Source organism: Micromys minutus (genome assembly GCF_963924665.1).
Source record: "Micromys minutus genome assembly, chromosome: 23".
NCBI classification, from domain to species: domain Eukaryota; kingdom Metazoa; phylum Chordata; class Mammalia; order Rodentia; family Muridae; genus Micromys; species Micromys minutus.
The window spans coordinates 27,641,498-27,659,752 of record NC_137958.1 but is presented as its reverse complement, the minus strand read 5'-3'; the positions used below and the strand labels follow the sequence as shown (position 1 = coordinate 27,659,752).

Genomic DNA, 18,255 nt, shown 5'->3' with positions numbered 1-18,255 from the left:
CACCCCTCTATCTTTAGGAAGCCTAGCCCGGGTATCTACATATTTGGTGAAACTACATACTTGAGAAATGAAAGCATACTACATACTCAAGATGAAAGCATAGCATACACTCGGTTTGTTGCAACACCACTAACTACTACCTTCTTCTCTGGACAGGAGTTCCGGCTATTGCTATCTTGATTTTGCTTCTGTGTTGATTAGTGGGTTCTGGAGAGCTGGTTTGATTGACTGTGTAGCTGACTGGATGGAGTACGGGACATGAGGAGCCAACATCCAAACCGGGGATTTGTTCGTGTCTCTATGAGGGTCTAGACTTGGGGCTGGGAGCAGAGCTCACAGTGACTGTAAACTGTAATTTTTAGTGAGAACTGGTAGCATTATTTTGCCAGGGATGTTTTTCTTAGTGTGGGAGGGGGCATGAAATGAAATGTGTGTCTCAAGCGGGCAGAGCCTAAAATTCCACAGAGGGGATTAGGTTGGTGCTGTCATTGTATTACGTTGTTTTATTTTTTATTTACTGTCTCATGTTCCCACTTCTGACACTCTGTCCTTGTGGGCGTGTTCAATCGGCTGTAGAGTTGCCAACCAGCTCATCTTTGCTCCTTTCTTACAACTAGAGTGACACTCCAGGCAGTCCATGCCTGGCCAGTCTGCAGTGCTGGTTTGAATATAAGACTGAAATAGGGGCAATTAGAACTCCCTTTGGGGTTACAGACATTGTGAGTGATCGGCCAGCAGGGAGCCTCTCCCTCGCTTGTTTAGAGAATACTCATGACTCTGGAAGAAAATGAGGTCAATATACTGGCTCTTGTGTCTGGGAGCTGAAGGGAAGGAGAGAGACTGGAGTGTGACCTCCTTTGAGATTCAGCTGAGCGTGAAACCATGCACACCCAATTTCATGAAGGAGTGACTTCTCCATTCCATTAAATTAGCTTGCATTGGGTTTCTACCACTTAACCACAAAAAAAAAAAAAAAAAAAAAAAAAAAAAAAAAAAAGATATGATACCTTAACTCCTGTAACTATGTCTAAAATGTCTTCAAAGCACAGACTTTCATATTCATTGCCCAGAGGAACAGTATGATATACCGAGCATCCCTAAATTGGTAATTTTTAAAGTAAGACAAATTACATGGGGTTTTCCTTGTACTAAGGAGAGTGGACCATGTAACTCTGAGAGCTTTTCACCCTCAGACTCTCAAGTATGTGACAACTGAGAATCTGGCTGAGGCTTTAGGGTGATACATATTGCTCCACAAGAAAACTGAAATCTTCATTTGGAAGTGGAAACCTATTTCAATAACTTCCTGTAGATATATAAATTACTATTTTATATGAAATGTCATTAGAATGAAAAATACAGGAGGGAGAGGCATATAATGATGATCAGCGAGTCATTAATATTGTATTTAAAAGGGCCTCATATAGAAGACATAGAAAATGAGCGTTAGGAGGCAAAGGATAAAAGAAGGTTTCCAACACAGATCCGCATGTAGCAGAGATTACAGATCAACAAAGCATTGTTTCTCCTTCCTTGAACACAGTGCGCACAAATTTACCACTTGTTTATCTGCAACTCTATTAGCCATTTATCTCTGAATTGATGAATCATTTCAGAAGGATGAATATTTAAAATGTGATAGTTAACAACAAGAGAAAGTACTCACTTCGATTCAGAATGACTAGGTAAGATTTTCTTCCCCTCCAAACAATATGGGAAAGAGGCCTTGAGGCACAAATGTGTAGAGAGGAGGGAGAAATGCAGAGGACACAGCAGAACAGGAAGACAGAGACTCTGATGGGAAGGTAAAAGTCTATCTTGGTAGGTTTTCATAATGCCATTCAGAAAGGTGATGTCTTCTGATGGGCCGTGATGGGTTGTGATTGTCAGGCTAAAAAGTTTATATACTTTGTTTTATTTAACAACTGGAGGCTGGGATTGGATTACTTGGAATTCAAAGGTGACTTTATTTAAAAACATAATTATAATGATAAGGCAATGCAAAAGGTTGAAGGGGCTGGGGTGGGGCGGGAGATAGAGCAATAGGAGAGCTCTAGGATTCCTTCATTTGAAAGAAAAGAATGGACCGATGTTTTGGGGAAGGCACAGGAGCTGAAAATTTTAAAAGTAGACTTCTTGAGGAAGGCTGCCAGGAATAAATAAGAAAGATTTTTTTTTTTTAAATTAGCTAGTTTCTTTGGGAAGACAAAATGATACATTTAGTTAGAGATACCTTAAAGTTAGAGGTGGTTAAAACAAATGTCAGTCAAACAACAGAGAGAATGAGTTGTCAAGTTCTGGGAGGTGTGACTGTTTCTAGTAGAAGTCATGACTGCAGATAAGAGAGCGCAAGATGGTCATGCAGGATAAGAAATGTTCTTCTTGCAGTAGATGGTAATAAACACAGAGACCCACAGCTGGGCAGTGTGCCGTTGCTGAGAGCCTTTGGAGCGCTCTGTCCTAAATGGATGTGTTATTTCCATCCTCTGAAGGCTTAGCGGTCTAAGCAGAAGAACAAAGAGAAGGATTGTATGGCCTGGAGGTGGTGAATGACTCCAGGGAAACCGTGTTTTCCAGATGCAGCAAGGATGATGTCCATATGAACTCAGATATTGTGATAGCTTGCATAAGACCTGCACAAGTTCAAACTAGACAGAAATTCTAGCGAAAAGATGAAGTAGCCAGAAAGTCTGACCCCCTTACCAAGAAGCTATTTACAACTGACATGCTGAGATGGGGACAAATTGGGTTCCTTTAATAGAGTATATTCTTCAGTGAATACATCAACCATAGTCAAAGACAGGCCTCATGGGCTCAGAAATAGTTGGCCAACAGACAGCAGCCTTCATGTTTTATTTTTCTTCTTTTAGGGTTTTTTTGTTTTGTTTTGTTCCAGACAGAGTTTCTGTGTAGCCCTGGTCGCTCTCTAGAGCAGGCTAGACTTGAATTCAGAGAGATCCAACTGCCTCTGCCTCCTTAGTGCTGGGATTAAAGGTTTGTGCCAATACTGCCTGGCAGGGTTGGTTTTGTTTTACTTTGTTTTGAATAACTGCTTTTTGTTTTGTTTTGGCAGGTTTCTTTTGTTGTTGCTTGATATTTTAAGAGAGAAAGAGCACTAGGTTGGGTGGGAAAGAAAAAGGATCTTTGAGGAGTTGATAGAGGGCAAAGTACATGATCAAAATATGTTGTATGAAAATTTTTTAATGAAAAAAATTTAAATATTTCATGTTATGAAAAAAAGGCAAGTCTATTAATTTTTTAGAATGCTCCCATTTAAGAACATAAAGAGAAGAATCAGTAAAGGAAGCAGAGATGTGTGAAGGAAGAAGTTTTGGAGAAGGTCAAGATCACCAAAGAGTCCTGGGAAATGCACTGGTTTGAAAGGTCACAGACAGGCTTTTGTAACCTTCAAGTCAGATTGCTAAAGATGACATGACAGCATTCACAAGCAGTAATTAAATACATACACTGCTAGGAAGAAAAAAAAAAAAGCATGTCTTAGATTTTTCTGCATTGCATCTGAACTACAAAGGCAGAAAGCAATGCAGAGAAACACATTGCAGCTCTAAGAGATCAGAGAAATGACATCTCTGAGTCTTTAAACGTTTGAAGATGTTCATTTATTTTATTATCAGGTATAGATGCACATGAGTACACATGCTATAGTGTGCCTGTGGAGGACAGAGAAACAGTTTGCAGGAATCAGATGTGAGTCCTGGGATTCTACCTCACTCAGGTCATCAGGCCATGTGGTAAGCACTGTTACCCACCGAGCCAGCTCACCAGCCCTGTTTCAGAGTTTGACCCATGGATGGAGGCAGAGACTAAGAGATGCACCTTGAAATCAAGATAGGTTTCTAAAAGAAGGTTTATGAGAAAAGACATCAATATGGCTCAGAAGAAAAGAGAACGTAAGTTGGATGGATGGCCTTAACCATCTCAAGGAAAATCATCATCCACAAGAAGGGCCCTGCCAAGAGCATGGTGTAGGGAATACTTGCCATAGAAAACAATCCGTAATACTGGTTCTTGTTTGTTTACAACTGGAGGACTTTTTATAGGTGACACATATATGTTCAATGCCATATTTAGATTTGAACCCATAATCATGTTTACCTTTCCCTTTACATATGTTCTACATGTATTTCTATGTGTTCACTATCAGAAAAAAAATCAGTATTAAAATGGATCTCTTGGTGCAGTGTGAGTTACAGCATTTATAAGTGTGTTTGACAGTCATATGATAATGAATTTTTCATGTGAACTACTCAACAAATAAGGTAGGCTGTGAGAGATTTACAGTTCCCTTTAGCTGTCTGTAAGTTCATTTCTTTCTGTCCTGAATGATAATCCAAATCAGGATGCAATGAATGAGAAAGATTTGATTTTAGAGAGACTCTATGATGTACTCTGAGTCCTTTGCTTTCTAATGCATTGCAAAGTTCTGCCTTATAGCTCTCAATAGTCAAGAACAAATCTTACTTTTAACAATCTCTGACATCATTGTTGAGAACTATCATTTCAAAGACTCTAAAATTATTTTCAAATGCTAAATGGCAACAAAAGACCAACAAAGAATCCTTAACCTATTTTAGTTGGCATGGCTTTTGAAGTTTTAAAAAGTATTTATTTATCTATTTATTTATTTATTTATTTATTTATTTATTTATTTATTTATTTATTTATTATACATAAGTACACTGTAGCTGTCTTCAGACAGACCAGAAGAGAGCATCAGATCTCATTACAGATGGTTGTGAGCCACCATGTGGTTGCTGGGATTTGAGTTCAGGATCTCTGAAAGAGCAGTCAGTGCTTTTAACCACTGAGCCATCTCTCCAACCCCAGCATTTTTGAAGTCTCGCTTTTAATGAAACAAATATATCAACTTTTGGTGCATGAGTGTTCAAGTACATGTATGTTCAAATATGAGTGTTCATATGAATGCTGTATGCATATAAAGGCCAAGTTCAACTTAGGTGTTGTTCTTTAGGAGGCAACCACCTTAGTTTTGACACAGGATTTCACATGGGCCCCAGGTTAGCCAATTAGTTAAGGCTAGCTGGCCAGAGAGCCCTAGGGATTTGCCTGTCTCAGCTTCCGGAGCCTTGGGATTATAAATAAGGGCGCCATGTTTTTTAAGGATCCTAAGGATCACAATCCAGTTCCTTGTGCTTCATAGTAAGCACTTCTGTCACTGAAACAGCAGCCCAGCCCCAACATCTTTTTTACTATATGCTGTGTTCATGAGTAGTGGGCTAGTGGTAAGGTTTTTATGGATTTGATTTTGGTTACACTATTTTCTAATTCTAGGAAGGCTGGTCCTTTGCTATTAGACTACAAGGAGAAAAAAAAATCAGCCAGAATGTAAAAATTCCCCTTTACCTAAGAAGAACAACATTGACTTGACCAACCCCAACTCTAACGTTCAGGGAAAACTGGGCGCTGTGTGAAGATTTCCTTGAGGTAAGCGAAAGAATGAATATAATAAAGCAGAACATTCCAAGTCATGACAAACACCTTTTGTCCCGTGTGAGTCCTTGGAGAACTCAGATATTCTGGGTTGCTTTAGGCGTTGCCACTTACATACCTGGACTGTTGTGTGGTCAGTGATAAAAACTATGAGGAAGAGCCACTGTGCATCCAGTTTCTGAGAGGACAGAGACCCCCTTTCCAGATGACAGCACACTAAATCTGCGTTGTTCATGCACAGTTATCTTTTCATTACTTCCTATGAGTTGCTGGGCATTGTTTTCACATTATTCTCCAGTGTGCATCTGGACGTAGTGGTTTATATGTGGAAATGTTTTGAGATGAAATTCTTGTTACATTAGAGAGTGGATTGGACATAATTTAATCTTCTTCTAATAGCTCAAGAGTTAATTCAATAGTTATTGAGTGCCCTCTATTCACTAACTGGAAATGTGTGAGGGGTATTGATATAAATGTGAATGAAACACCCACTTTGTCCATGGAAAACAGAGAACAGAGGAAATACAACACTAAACAAAACAATTACTGTATATTGTATGAGATAAAATTAAAAATACATAGATTTAAGTCCACAAGCAGAACTGCAGGAAGTATTAACCCCCCAAGGAAAAATGATAAAGATATGTAATTCTAAATAAAACTGACAGCCACTCTTTAATTTGGTGAGCAAAGTCAATACTGGAAGTCTTTTTTGTTTAATCTATAAAAATCAAAGACAAAGTCACCTATTAAGATTGAAGGGGTGTGGGATAATATTGGTACTTTAAGGGTGATTACAAAGTTCTGGAATTACTCCCATAGCCATTCTTAGAAAATGCTGCCAACCAAAAGAGAAAATAATAGGATGTGTGTGGCATCAGGTGCACCTTGGAAAATTTAAGTCCGGAGCTGTACTGATGAGAGCTTTGGTGTAGGGTGCTTGTGGCATCATCTGTCAATAATGAATAGCACTGAAGCACAGAAAGCTCAGAGGACCAGAGGTGGGCAGTATAAGCAGCATCAAACACAAGGCAAGTATATCAATGCAGTTAAGAGTTTTTGAGGCCCCAACAATACAGTGGATATAGGTAAAGAGAGTATCATTTACTGGTGATATCGCCAAAGACTAGATCATACTCTCAGCCCTCTGATAATTCTTCATCATGAAATATTGCTACCAAAAATCCCTGAAAAATCTGATCAGCCCATTATGTCTTATAAGAACAGAAGGGGGGGGGAAACAACATGATAAAGCCATCTTAGTTATGGGGATATGACCAGAAAAATCCAGCCTATAGGAAGCTGGACAGGGCAACAATTTATTCTGCAACAAACACATTTCAATAGAAAGAGAGACAGAGAGAGACAGAGAGAGAGAGACAGACAGACAGAGAGAGCGAGAGCAAGAGAGAGAGAGAGAGAGAGAGAGAGAGAGAGAGAGAGAGAGAGAGAGGAGAAAGAATATATACTCAAGAGTCTTAGGGTATGTATCAAGAAATTGCAACATGATTTAAACAAACACAAGTATGAAACAAATTAACTGGGTAATTAGTTAATTTTTAGATGTGATTATAAATGTGATACTCTAAAGTATCTATTGAAGACATATATAGAGGGTCAAATATTTGCAAATAAAATATGATATCCATATAAATACTAACTTCACAATAGTCTACGTAGAAGGAGAGGGCATTCATGAGACAAAATTATCCAAGGTGATCTTTAGTGGTATAGAATTTTATTATACTATCTCACGGATTATTTATTAAAGAAAGGGCTTGTTTTAGTTGTCCAGGATGGCCTTCGAATTCTGGACTCAAGGGATTCTCCCACCTCACCTTTCTAAAGAGGTCAGACAAGGAACTCATGCCTTAGTCCCCAGATATGTTTCCTCTACTTTTTATATGTTTGAAATTTTACACTTCAGAGCAATTAGCAACAAAAAGTGGGGGAATGAATTCAGGTGAATAGCCATTAGAATTCACAAGAAAAAAGAGAAACTATTAGGGCCAAGTGAAGGATTGGGTATGGGGGCAGGTAGAAAGTCTTATATTGTTGAGACATTAGAATAGGTATTGTGTCAAGAGAAGAGGAAACAGCAGACATCATAGGTGGTTCAGAGCTCAGAATGAGCTGCGTTATCCTGATGTCATAATTAAAGAACTGAGGACAGCAAGCTAGTGCTCTGTGAAAAGCCGGAAATGTGGAAGAAACTATGTAGAGCATTCCATGACCCAGAAGCCCAGGTCTTCATTCAAACAGAAAAGTGATGTGGGAAAGATGAGGAGGTAGATGACATGTCCAGACCACTAGGACAGGTACCATCTCAGGTTGTGTCTCTTTGTTATCAGTCATTCCCGTGTGTCTTTGGTGTGGTCAGGTCTCTAAGAGATGTTAGAGAAGCCATTCTGCAGGAATGATTTTGCAAGTGTTGCCATAAATTTGTCTATAAACTGACACAATTTACCTCATCACTGTTGGTTTGGGGGTTTTTGTTTGTTTGTTTGTTTTGTTTTATATGTTTGTTGTTTTCTTCAAAGTTGTAAGTGAAAAACAGTAATAAGAGACATTTAATCATCAGAGAGGAAGGCCTTAGTTACACAGAGGTTAAGGACCAGTGTGTCATCCCTTCAAGTCTTTAGAGATTAGAAATAGCAAAGAAAAAATGTTGCCATATTTCAAAAGCTATATCTTTTCTTTGCTTACAAAAATTCTCCCAACATTTTGGTGTGATTTCCCTTTTTTAATTAATTATTTTCTTTTTTAAATTATTTTCTTTATTCTTACCCCAAATGTTGCTTCCTCCCAGTCTCACCTTAAAGTGTTCTTCCCTCCATTCCCCCCAAATTTATTTTTTCACGATATGTGTGTGAGTTGGCCTGTACGTGCACTGTGTATGTGCAGTGCCTGAGGAAACCAAAAGAGGTATCAGATGACATTGAACTGGAGTTACAGATGGTTGTGAGCCATGAGACAGCGTGTGGATGCTGGGAACTGAACTCAGGTTGGCTGCAAGAACAGTATGTGCTCTTAACCACTGAGCTGTCTCTCTAGCTGGTGATTTCCCCTTTCAAGAAAAAGCCTGTTTTCCTTTTGGATGTATAATTTTCCAGATGGAAGTACATGTTTGTACTAAATGATTTCTATTATTTATTCTAGACCTACAACGAACAGTTCACAATAAAGGAACTCATTCTTGTTATAGAAAGTATGGGAAACAAAACTTAGCATATCTTTTGGACAACAGCTGTAAATGGGAGAGTTTATAATAGTCCCAGGAAATTTTCTTCATAAGAAAATTAACTTACCCGTTTATCTCGAGTACACTGTGGACATGTTCGCTTTAGAGCACATTCTACAAGGGAAAAAAAACATAAAAATTAAAACAAAAGTCAATTTATCACTCAGTTTTATGTAAGAATACATTTCATTTAGTCTTTCTTTTTCCAAGTGATATTCATCTGTATGCAAACATTAGCTGTTTTTACTTTCATACACCTAGATATGTTATAGTTTAAATAAAGAACAGCCTTCGTACACTCATGTATGTGTCTTTAGTTGGTGGAACTATTTGGGAAAGGATTAAAAGGGGGAGGCATTGCTAGAGTGGGTGTGGTCTTGTGTGTGTGGGCTTTGAGGTTTAAAAGCCCACACCAGACCCAGTGTCCCTCTCTGGCTCCTGCTTGAGATCAGATCTAAGCGCTTACCTGCTGCTCTAGTGTCATGACTGCCTGCCTTTTGCCATGATTTCCACCATGATGGCCATAGACTTACTGTCTGAAACTCTAAGCGCATCCCCCAACTAAGTACTTGCTTTTATGAGTTGTTTTGGTCATGCTGCCCCCTCACAGCAACAGGTACGTAAGTATAACACCCACCAGTCCGGTTTAATCCTTGTCTTATTTCCTCTAGTTTCTTGAAAAAAGAAGTATGAAGTGGCATCATCCAACACTTATTCATTAGTTTGCCACCTACTAAAAAAAACCTCCCCAAAACAATAAAAATAAGCACACTGCCAGCATATGTATGGTAACAATTTAATATACCATACTTTAAAAGCAATTTAGTAACACCTTTGTTGCCAAAACAGCTTTGCAAACACATTCCAGGCTACTGAAGTAAGCCTTTAACTATTAAAAAAAATCCAATGCTCCATTTTGTTTTGTCCTAAAACTTAAATTCTTGTCTCAGATGAAAATTTTTTCTTTTTATTTTGTAGAAAAGAAGAAATAACAATATCACTGCTACTTGAAAGTCCAAGAATAAAATCTGAGTTCAAATTTCAGAGCTCATTTAGATGGCGTATTTTATTAAGCCATCAAATGTCTTCTGAAAGAAAGTTTCTATCTATCTGATACACTTGTTTTATGATACAGGAAGAATAATGTCATTCTACCTATTGTTTTGTGCCAGTATTCATAGGCTTTGTAAGAAAAGACTATTTAACTTGAGTTGCTTAAATGGCTGCAGATCTCACCTAGCTAGAGGGAAAATAAAAAAAACCTTACAGATTAGTTTTCAAATTAAATCCTGTTAACCATCAGTTCCTTTCTGCCCTTAGAGAATGTTAAAATTCCTGGAGGAACATTAAGACAAGAAAAGGCAAAGCAAATAGAAAAGATTATATGGCTTCAAGTATATCCAAGATGCTGCTCCAGGCTTGTTTCAGGGGAAATAACTGTTATCCAGACTCCTATCACTTTTTAAGCTTGTTTTGATAACCAAAGTCATACTGTGGAATAATTCCAGATTTTGAAGACAATATAGTATTTTTTTTAGCTAATTAACTAGTTAACTATGTACCAACTCAAAACTTCCTTTTTTATTGGCATTGTGATAAATAAATTATTCAGTGAAGTTGCTTAGGAAAGAAATTTTTTTTCAAGAACAGCTCAGAGGAAAAAAAATAGACAATACACTATTTACTAAATTCCTAGATACTGAAAATCTGAAACTCTGGTATTGCCCCATAAAAGTTAAGGGACATTCCTAGATATATAGCTTACTTCTGCAGCTACTCTGGGACACATGGGCACCTAGTATGCTTATGAGCTACAACAGCTGTCACAATACTCATAGACTTGTCTAGGATATAAATGTCTTCTATTGTTTGTTCGTACTTTCTCAGAATAAAGACCTTTCCCACCCAGACTGACAAAACTCAAGGAGTTAGTCATTACGATAATTTTCCCTGCCCTTTTTCCTTAGATCATGAAGATCAGGTTACACAGACTTACGAACTACTATAACTTAAAATTGTCTTCAAAGAAAAAGAAAGATTATAATTTACAACCTCATGTTTTTCATTTAGTGTATTCCAAGACTGAATTCCTTCACAGAAATCTTTTATATTTTCCTCACTAGTTTTTTATTTTTTTATAAAACTATGAGACAATTTTACATTTAAACTCAGAGCTAAAATAAAAACAACTTTTCTAGAATACCCAATGGCTCCAGACATGTTAATAGCAGCCCAAAGAATCTGCCAAATGCTCACAGAAAATGTTTCTGTGTTTTCTAGGACAAATCAGTTCCAGACTAAGATTTTTGGTATACTGGGAATTGAGATGAATCCTACCCTAAGATATACAGAGCTATGCTGAGAAGGTGTTATTGATTAACTTGCCCTACCTCCATCTTAAGCTTAGAAGCCATCTTATAGTAGAGACAAACTGTGTTTATCCATGTTTATGATTAAATTTCTGGTTTTCAAAGATTGGGCTATACCCAATCTGTAATCTTAACTATAAATGGTTCTGGCTTCTGGTTTCTGTCTGTGCCTAGAACTGACCCTGTGCCAGAGTTCTCTGTACCCAGACACCACTGGGAGAAAGCTGGTCTCCCATGAGTGCAGAAATATCTGAGAGCACAGGTGTGACCACCACTTCTGCTCAAATTTCTGGCCCAAGAGCCTTCAGGACATAGGAACCAAGAGTAGTCTGGGAAAAGATCCTTCCAGTTTCCGCTTGCTCCTGGAGCTGACCCTGGGCCACAGCTCTCTGTATCCAGATTCTACTAGGAGAAAGGTCTCCCAGTAATGCTGACACACACAGGCTTACAGAAGGGTCAGGCCACTGTCAATCAGTAAGACCAGCTAACACCAGAGATAAGCAGATGGCAGGAGGCAAGTCCAAGAACCTAAGCAACAAAAACCAAGGCCACTTGGCATCATCAGAACCCAGTTCCCCCACTACAGCAAATCCTGGATACCACAACACACTGGAAAAGTAAGATACTGATTAAAAACCACAACTCATGATAATGTTAGAGGACTTTAGGAAAGTCATAAATAACTCTATTAAAGAAATATGGAACAAAACAAGTAAACGGGTAGAAGCCCTTAAAGAGAAAACACAAATATCAACCAAACAGGTGAAGAAATTGATCAAAAGTATGCAGGATCTAAAAATAAAATTAAAAACAAAAAAGAAATCACAAGGGGAGACAACCCTGGAGATAGAAAAACTAGGAAAGGGATCAGGAGACATAGACACAAGCATCACCCACAGAATACAAGAGATAGAAGAGAGAATCTCAGGGGCAGAAGACACCATAAAAAAACATTGATACAACAGTCAAAGAAAATGTAAAACACAAAAAGCTCCTAACCCAAAACATCAAGGAAATCCAGGACACAATGGATCAAACATAAGGATAAAAGATATAGAAGAGAGCAAAGATTCCCAAATAAAAGGGCCAGTATTTACCTTTAACAGAATTATAGGAAAAAAAATTTCCTAACCCAAAGAAAGAGATGCCCAAAAACATACAAAAAGCCTATAGAACTCCAAATAGACTGGATCAGAAAAGAAATTCCTCCTGTAACATAAAAGTCAAAACACCAAATGTACAAAAGAAAGAAAGAATATTAAAAGCAGTAATGGAAAAAGGTCAAGTAACATATAAAGACAGACCTATGAGAATCACACCAGACTTATCAACAGAGACTAGAACAGCTAGAAAATTCTGGGCAGATATCATACAGATCCTAAGAGAACACAAATGCCAGCCCAAGATCCTATATCCATCAAAACTCTCAATTAGCATAAATGGAGAAATCAAGATATTCCATGACAAAACCAAATATACACAATATCTTTCCACAAAACCAGGTAATAGATAAAAAACTTCAATACAAGGAGGAAAACTACACACTAGAAAAAGCAAGAAAGTAATTTCCTTTTAATGAACCCAAAAGAAGATAGCCACACAAACATAATTTGACCTCTAAAAACAAAATAACTGGAAACATTAATCATTGGTCCCTAATATCTCTCAACATAAATGAACTCAATTGCCCAATAAAAAGTCATAGACTAACAGACTAGATTCTTAAAGAGAACCCAGCATTTTGCTATATATGGTAAACACACCCCAGTAACAAAGAAAGACACTACCTCAGAGTAAAAGATTGGAAAACAAATTTTCAAGCAAATGGTCCCAAGAAACAAGTTGAAGTAGCCATCCTAATATTGAATAAAATCATCTTTCAACCAAAAGTCATCAGAAAAGATAAGAAAGGACACTTCATAATCATAAAAGAAAAAAATCCACCAAGAAGAAATCTCAATTCTGAAAATCTATGTTCCAAATGCAAGGGCACCTACATTCATAAAAGAAACTTTAATAAACTTCAAAGCACACATTGCACCTCACACAATAATAGTGGGAGATTTCAACACCTCACTATCATCAATGGACAGATCATGGAAACAGAAACTGAACAGAGACACAAAGAAACTAACAGAAGTTATGAACCAAATGGATTTAACAGACATCTATAGAATATTTCATCCTAAAACAAAAGAATATAATTTCTTTTCAGCACCTTATGGTACCTTCTCTAAAACTGACCATATAATCGGTCACAAAGCAAGCCTCAAAATATACAAGATTGAAATAATCCCATGCATCCTATCAGATCACCATGGACTAAGACTGGTCTTCAATAACAACAAAAACAACAAAAAGCTCATATACACATGGAAGCTGAACAATGCTCAACTCAATGATAACTTGGTCAAAAAGAAAGAAAGAAAGAAAGAAAGAAAGAAAGAAAGAAAGAAAGAAAGAAAGAAAGAAATTAAAGACTTTTTAGAATTTAATGAAAATGAAGGCATATCATACCCAAACTTATGAGACGACACAATGAAAGCAGTGCTCAGAGGAAAACTCATAAACCTACCTACCACCAAAAAGAAACTAGAGAAAGCATACAGTAGCAGCTTGACAGCACACCTAAAAGCTCCACAACAACAACAAAAAGAGCAAATGCATCCAAGAGAAGTAAATGGCAGAAAATAAATAAATTCAGGGCTGAAATAACCAAGTAGAAACAGAAAGAACTATAGAAAGAATCAACAAAACCACAAGCTGTTTGTTTGAGAAAATCAAGAAGATAGATAAACCCTTAGCTAGACTAACCAGAGGGCACAGAAAAAGTTTTAAATTAAAAAATAAGAAATGAAAAGGGAGACATAACAACAGAAACTGAAGAAATAAAAACTATCATCAGATCCTACTACAAAACCTTATACTCAATGAAACTGGAAAACCTGGATGAAATGGACAGTTTTATATACAGATACCAGGTACCAAAGTTAAATCAGGGTCAGATAAACCATCTAAACAGTCCCATAAACTAAAGAAATAGAGACAGTCATCAAAAGTCTTCCAACCATAAAAAGCCCAGGACAAGATGGATTTAGTGCAGAATTCTATCAGACTTTCATAGAAGACCTAATACTGTTCAAACTACTCCATAAAATAGATACAGAAGGTTCAGTACCCAACGTAGTCTATGAAGCCACAATTACTTTTATACCTAAACCACAAAAAGTCCCAACAAAGAAACAAAACATCAGACCAATTTTCCTTATGAATATTGATGCAAAAACACTCAATAAAATTCTTGCAAACTGAACCCAAGAACACAGCAAAGTGATCATCTATCATGATCAAGTAGTCTTTATCCCAGAGATATAGGGATGGTTCAATATATGGAAATCCATCAACTTAATCCAGTACATAAACAAACTCAAAGAAATAAAACCACATGATCATCTCATTAGATGCTGAGAAAGCATTTGAAAGAAATTCAACAAATTGGTTTTACGTTAAAAGTCTTGGAAAGATCAGGAATTTAAGGTCCACACCTAAACATAGTAAAAGCAACATACAGCAAACCAGTAGCCAACATCAAACTAAATGGAGAGAAACTTGAAGCAATCCCATTAAAATCATAGACAAGACAAGACAAGACTGCTCACTCTCCCCCTGTCTATTCAATATAGTACTCAAAATCCTAGCCAGAGCAATTAGACAACAAAAGAAAGTCAAAAGGTTATAAATCAGAAAGAAAGAAGTCAAAATATCAGTATTTGCCGATAACAAGATAGTATACTTAACTGAACCCAAAAATTCCACCAGAGAACTTCTACAGCTAAACAACTTCAACAAAGTAGCTGCATATAAAATTAACTCAAACAAATCAGTATCCTTCCTCTACTCAAAGGATGAACAGGCTGAGAAAGAAATGAGTGAAACAACACCCTTCACAATAGTGACAAATAATATAAAATACCTTGGTGTGACTCTAACCAAGCAAGTGAAAGATCTGTATGACAAATTCTGGAGAGAATGTGGTGAATGAGGAACACTTCTCCATTGTTGGTGGGGTTGTAAGCTGTTACAACTCTCTGGAAATCAGTCTGGTGGCTCCTCAGAAATTTGGACCTGAGGACCCAGCGAAACCACTCCTTGACATATACCCAATAGATGCTCCAACAAATAACAAGGACACATGCTCCACTATGTTTATAGCAGCCTTATTTATAATAGCCAGAAGCTGGAAAGGACCCAGATGTCCTTCAACAGAGGAATGGATATAGAAAATATGGTACATTTTTACAAGGGAGTACTACTCAGCTATTAAAAACAATGACTTCATGAAATTTTTAAGTAAATGAATAGAACTAGAAAATATTATCCAAAGTGAGGTAGCCCAATCACAAAACAAACAAACAAACAAACAAAATCCCCACACATGGTATGCCTTCACTTATTAGTGGATATTAGCCCAAAAGCTCAGATTACCTAATATACAACTCACAGACTACATGAAGCTCAAGACAGAGGAAGTGCAGATGTTTCAGTTTTTCTTAGAAGGGGGAACAGAAATATTTACAGGAGGAAATACAAAGACAAAGTTTGAAGCAGAGACTGAAGCAAAGGGCATCCAGAGACCTTCCCACCTGGAGATCCAGCACATATACAGCCACCAAACCCAGACAATATTGCTGATGTCTAGTAGTGCATGCTGACAGGAGCCTGGTAAAGCTGTCTCCTAGAGGTTCTACCATTTCATGATAAATACAGAGGCACATGCTCACAGCCCCCCGCCCCCCAATGAACTGAGAACCGGGTCTCCTGTTCTCGATGTTCTCAGTGAAGAAGATAGAAGGAGGACTGAAGGAATTGAAGGGGTCTGCAACCCCATAATATCAATAAAACCAACCAACTAACCAGATCTCTCAAGCACTCAACCACTATCCAAAGAATACACATGGATGTGCCCACGGTTCCCGCTGCTATGTAGCAGAAGATGGCCTTGTTGAGCATCAATGGAAGGAGAAGCTTTTTGTCCGGTCAAGGCTCAATGCTCCAATGTAGGAGAATATCAGGATGTAGAGGTGGGAAGGGGTGTGTGTGGGGGGTACCCTCACAGAAGCAGGGGAAGGAAGATCGGATGGGGGTTTATGGAGGGGAAACTGGGAAGGGGATAACATTTGAAATGTAAATAAAATATATCCAATTTTTTTAAAAAAAAGCTGTCCCAGCTGAAGCTTACCCTAGACCTGTAGATATTAAAGACCACTTACCTAGTATTTTGTCTTTCACTCAGAGCCAGGAAATGGCCCATTTATCATGATACACCGAGCTCTATCTATTCTCCTTGATATAATAACAATATAATAATAATAAATAAAAAATGGTTCTGAATACCTTTTCAGGAAATGACAACTATGCCTTTTTAAGAAGATTATTATGAGCACCCACTGCTATGACCACCTTATGACCACCTTGCAACCATGTCTGTTTCAGATCATTATGACTAAGTTTTTAGGCTTATGTTCTGCGTCTATAACCCTGCCTGTTTCCCTACTGAATCCCCCTTTTAGAACCTCCCGGCTCTGAGGTATAAAAACTTTCTTGTCCTCATGTCCAGTGCTGACCTCTTGAACCCCACCTCAGGGGGAGGTGCCCATGTATATGAATAAGAAAGCGTGGTTGACTGAGTTGCTTGCTTTAGTTATATGGATCATGATGAGTTGTGTCCTCTCATCTTTGGGACTCACAATGATGGGTCTCATAGGCAGGAATCATGTATAGTGTATAGAAGTCGTTATACAAGGCAAGTCATCATTTTTCACTCCCTAAAAAGATTTTTTGAGACCACAGTTCTCAGGGTGATTTGAGGCAGGGGAATGGGGCAGACAGTGAAATTCAGAAGGCCCTTGCAAAGGCTACAAACTTAGCATATAAAAAGAACAAGCTGGCATAAATGAAGGCCAGAACAGCATCCCTTAATTCCTCCTTTACCATAACTGGAGACCAGGAGACTAAGTCCAGGCACTCTAGAGGACCCAGGTCATTACAATACCAGCACAGTCCCTAGATGGGATTGAGAAGCTAATGAAACACGAAGTTGCATAGAAGCGCAACAGAAGAGCATTTGTAGAAAAATCCACACTCTGCAGATGACACCCCAGGCATGTGCTAGTTGATATAAATACCCCAACTCTTTTCAGCTTTAAGTACATCTTTTCTTAACGAACTGACTGTCCCTGCTTGTGTTTTTATCTCAACCTGTCTCTCCCACAACTCCAACGTGTCTCCCTATAAAGAGGCAACCCTAAAATCATTTAGGAACCAGATCAGGTATGAGAGGTCACCCAAACACTTATGACATCTCTGGCCTCTGGCAATGGGGGGATTGTAAAGATACAGAAACTGGTTACTTTTCGTTGGAGGTCTTTTTATATTAAACTGGGTAGCCAGTCTATACCTCCAGCTTCATCAATACTGTTTAGGTAGTAGAAAGAAAGAAAAAGAGGTCAGTGTTAACTAGATTCCCCCCAAACATCAAGAGCCTTTAAAAGTGTCTTATCACCACCACCAAAAGGCAAGTTTTGAAACGAACAATTGTGCCTGCCAGGGTGCCCCAACCAAAAAGCTTAGTGGGGGTACAGCCATAGCTCTCTGACTGGTTTTACAAGTCACTCACCCCTTTCAATATATTTTGCTTCGATTTTCCGCTTCCAGTGATGGTGGGTTCTGGTCTTATGGTCAGAGAAGCTGATAATCAGCTGGATGAGAGCTAGGGAGAGGAACACCGGCAGGAGGATCTGGCTCCACGCCCTCAGCCAGCACATGGCTCCTCTGTCCCTATGGGTACTGGACCAGACAAGATGATCCCGCTCAAGGACCCTGCCCAGCCCTGGGCGATAGGCCCTCCTGTTCTGACCCTTTCATGCCAGCATAATTAACGGAATCTTTAGAACGTTCTGGCTAGAATGAGAACTTTGAGACCGCACTCCCGGTGCGCACTAGGCTCAAGCCCTGAATGACACGTGCAGTTTGTCCACTGGATTTGATCACGGTCTCTTTCTCTGCCCTCGAAACCAACTTTGTTTGTTTTGCTTTTCTGATATGTTGGTGAATTTTGATGAAAGGACTTAAGTCCTCATTTCCAGAGTCCGTAGTATATAAACTAACTGGCCA

At 38.3% G+C, this 18,255-nt stretch overlaps 1 protein-coding gene across 1 annotated transcript in view; it reads right to left on the bottom strand.

Moving 5' to 3' along the window:
- The window catches only part of PTTG1IP2 (PTTG1IP family member 2), a gene marked incomplete at both ends in the record, with an annotated part of 63,377 nt that extends 45,471 nt beyond the window's left edge, over positions 1-17,906 (bottom strand). Inside the window, 2 exons of the mRNA XM_080936503.1 lie at positions 8,781-8,827; positions 17,759-17,906. Coding sequence (XP_080792629.1) covers positions 8,781-8,827; positions 17,759-17,906 — 195 coding nt within the window. The remainder of the gene's footprint in view (positions 1-8,780; positions 8,828-17,758) is intronic.
- Between the last annotated feature and the right edge of the window lie 349 nt (positions 17,907-18,255).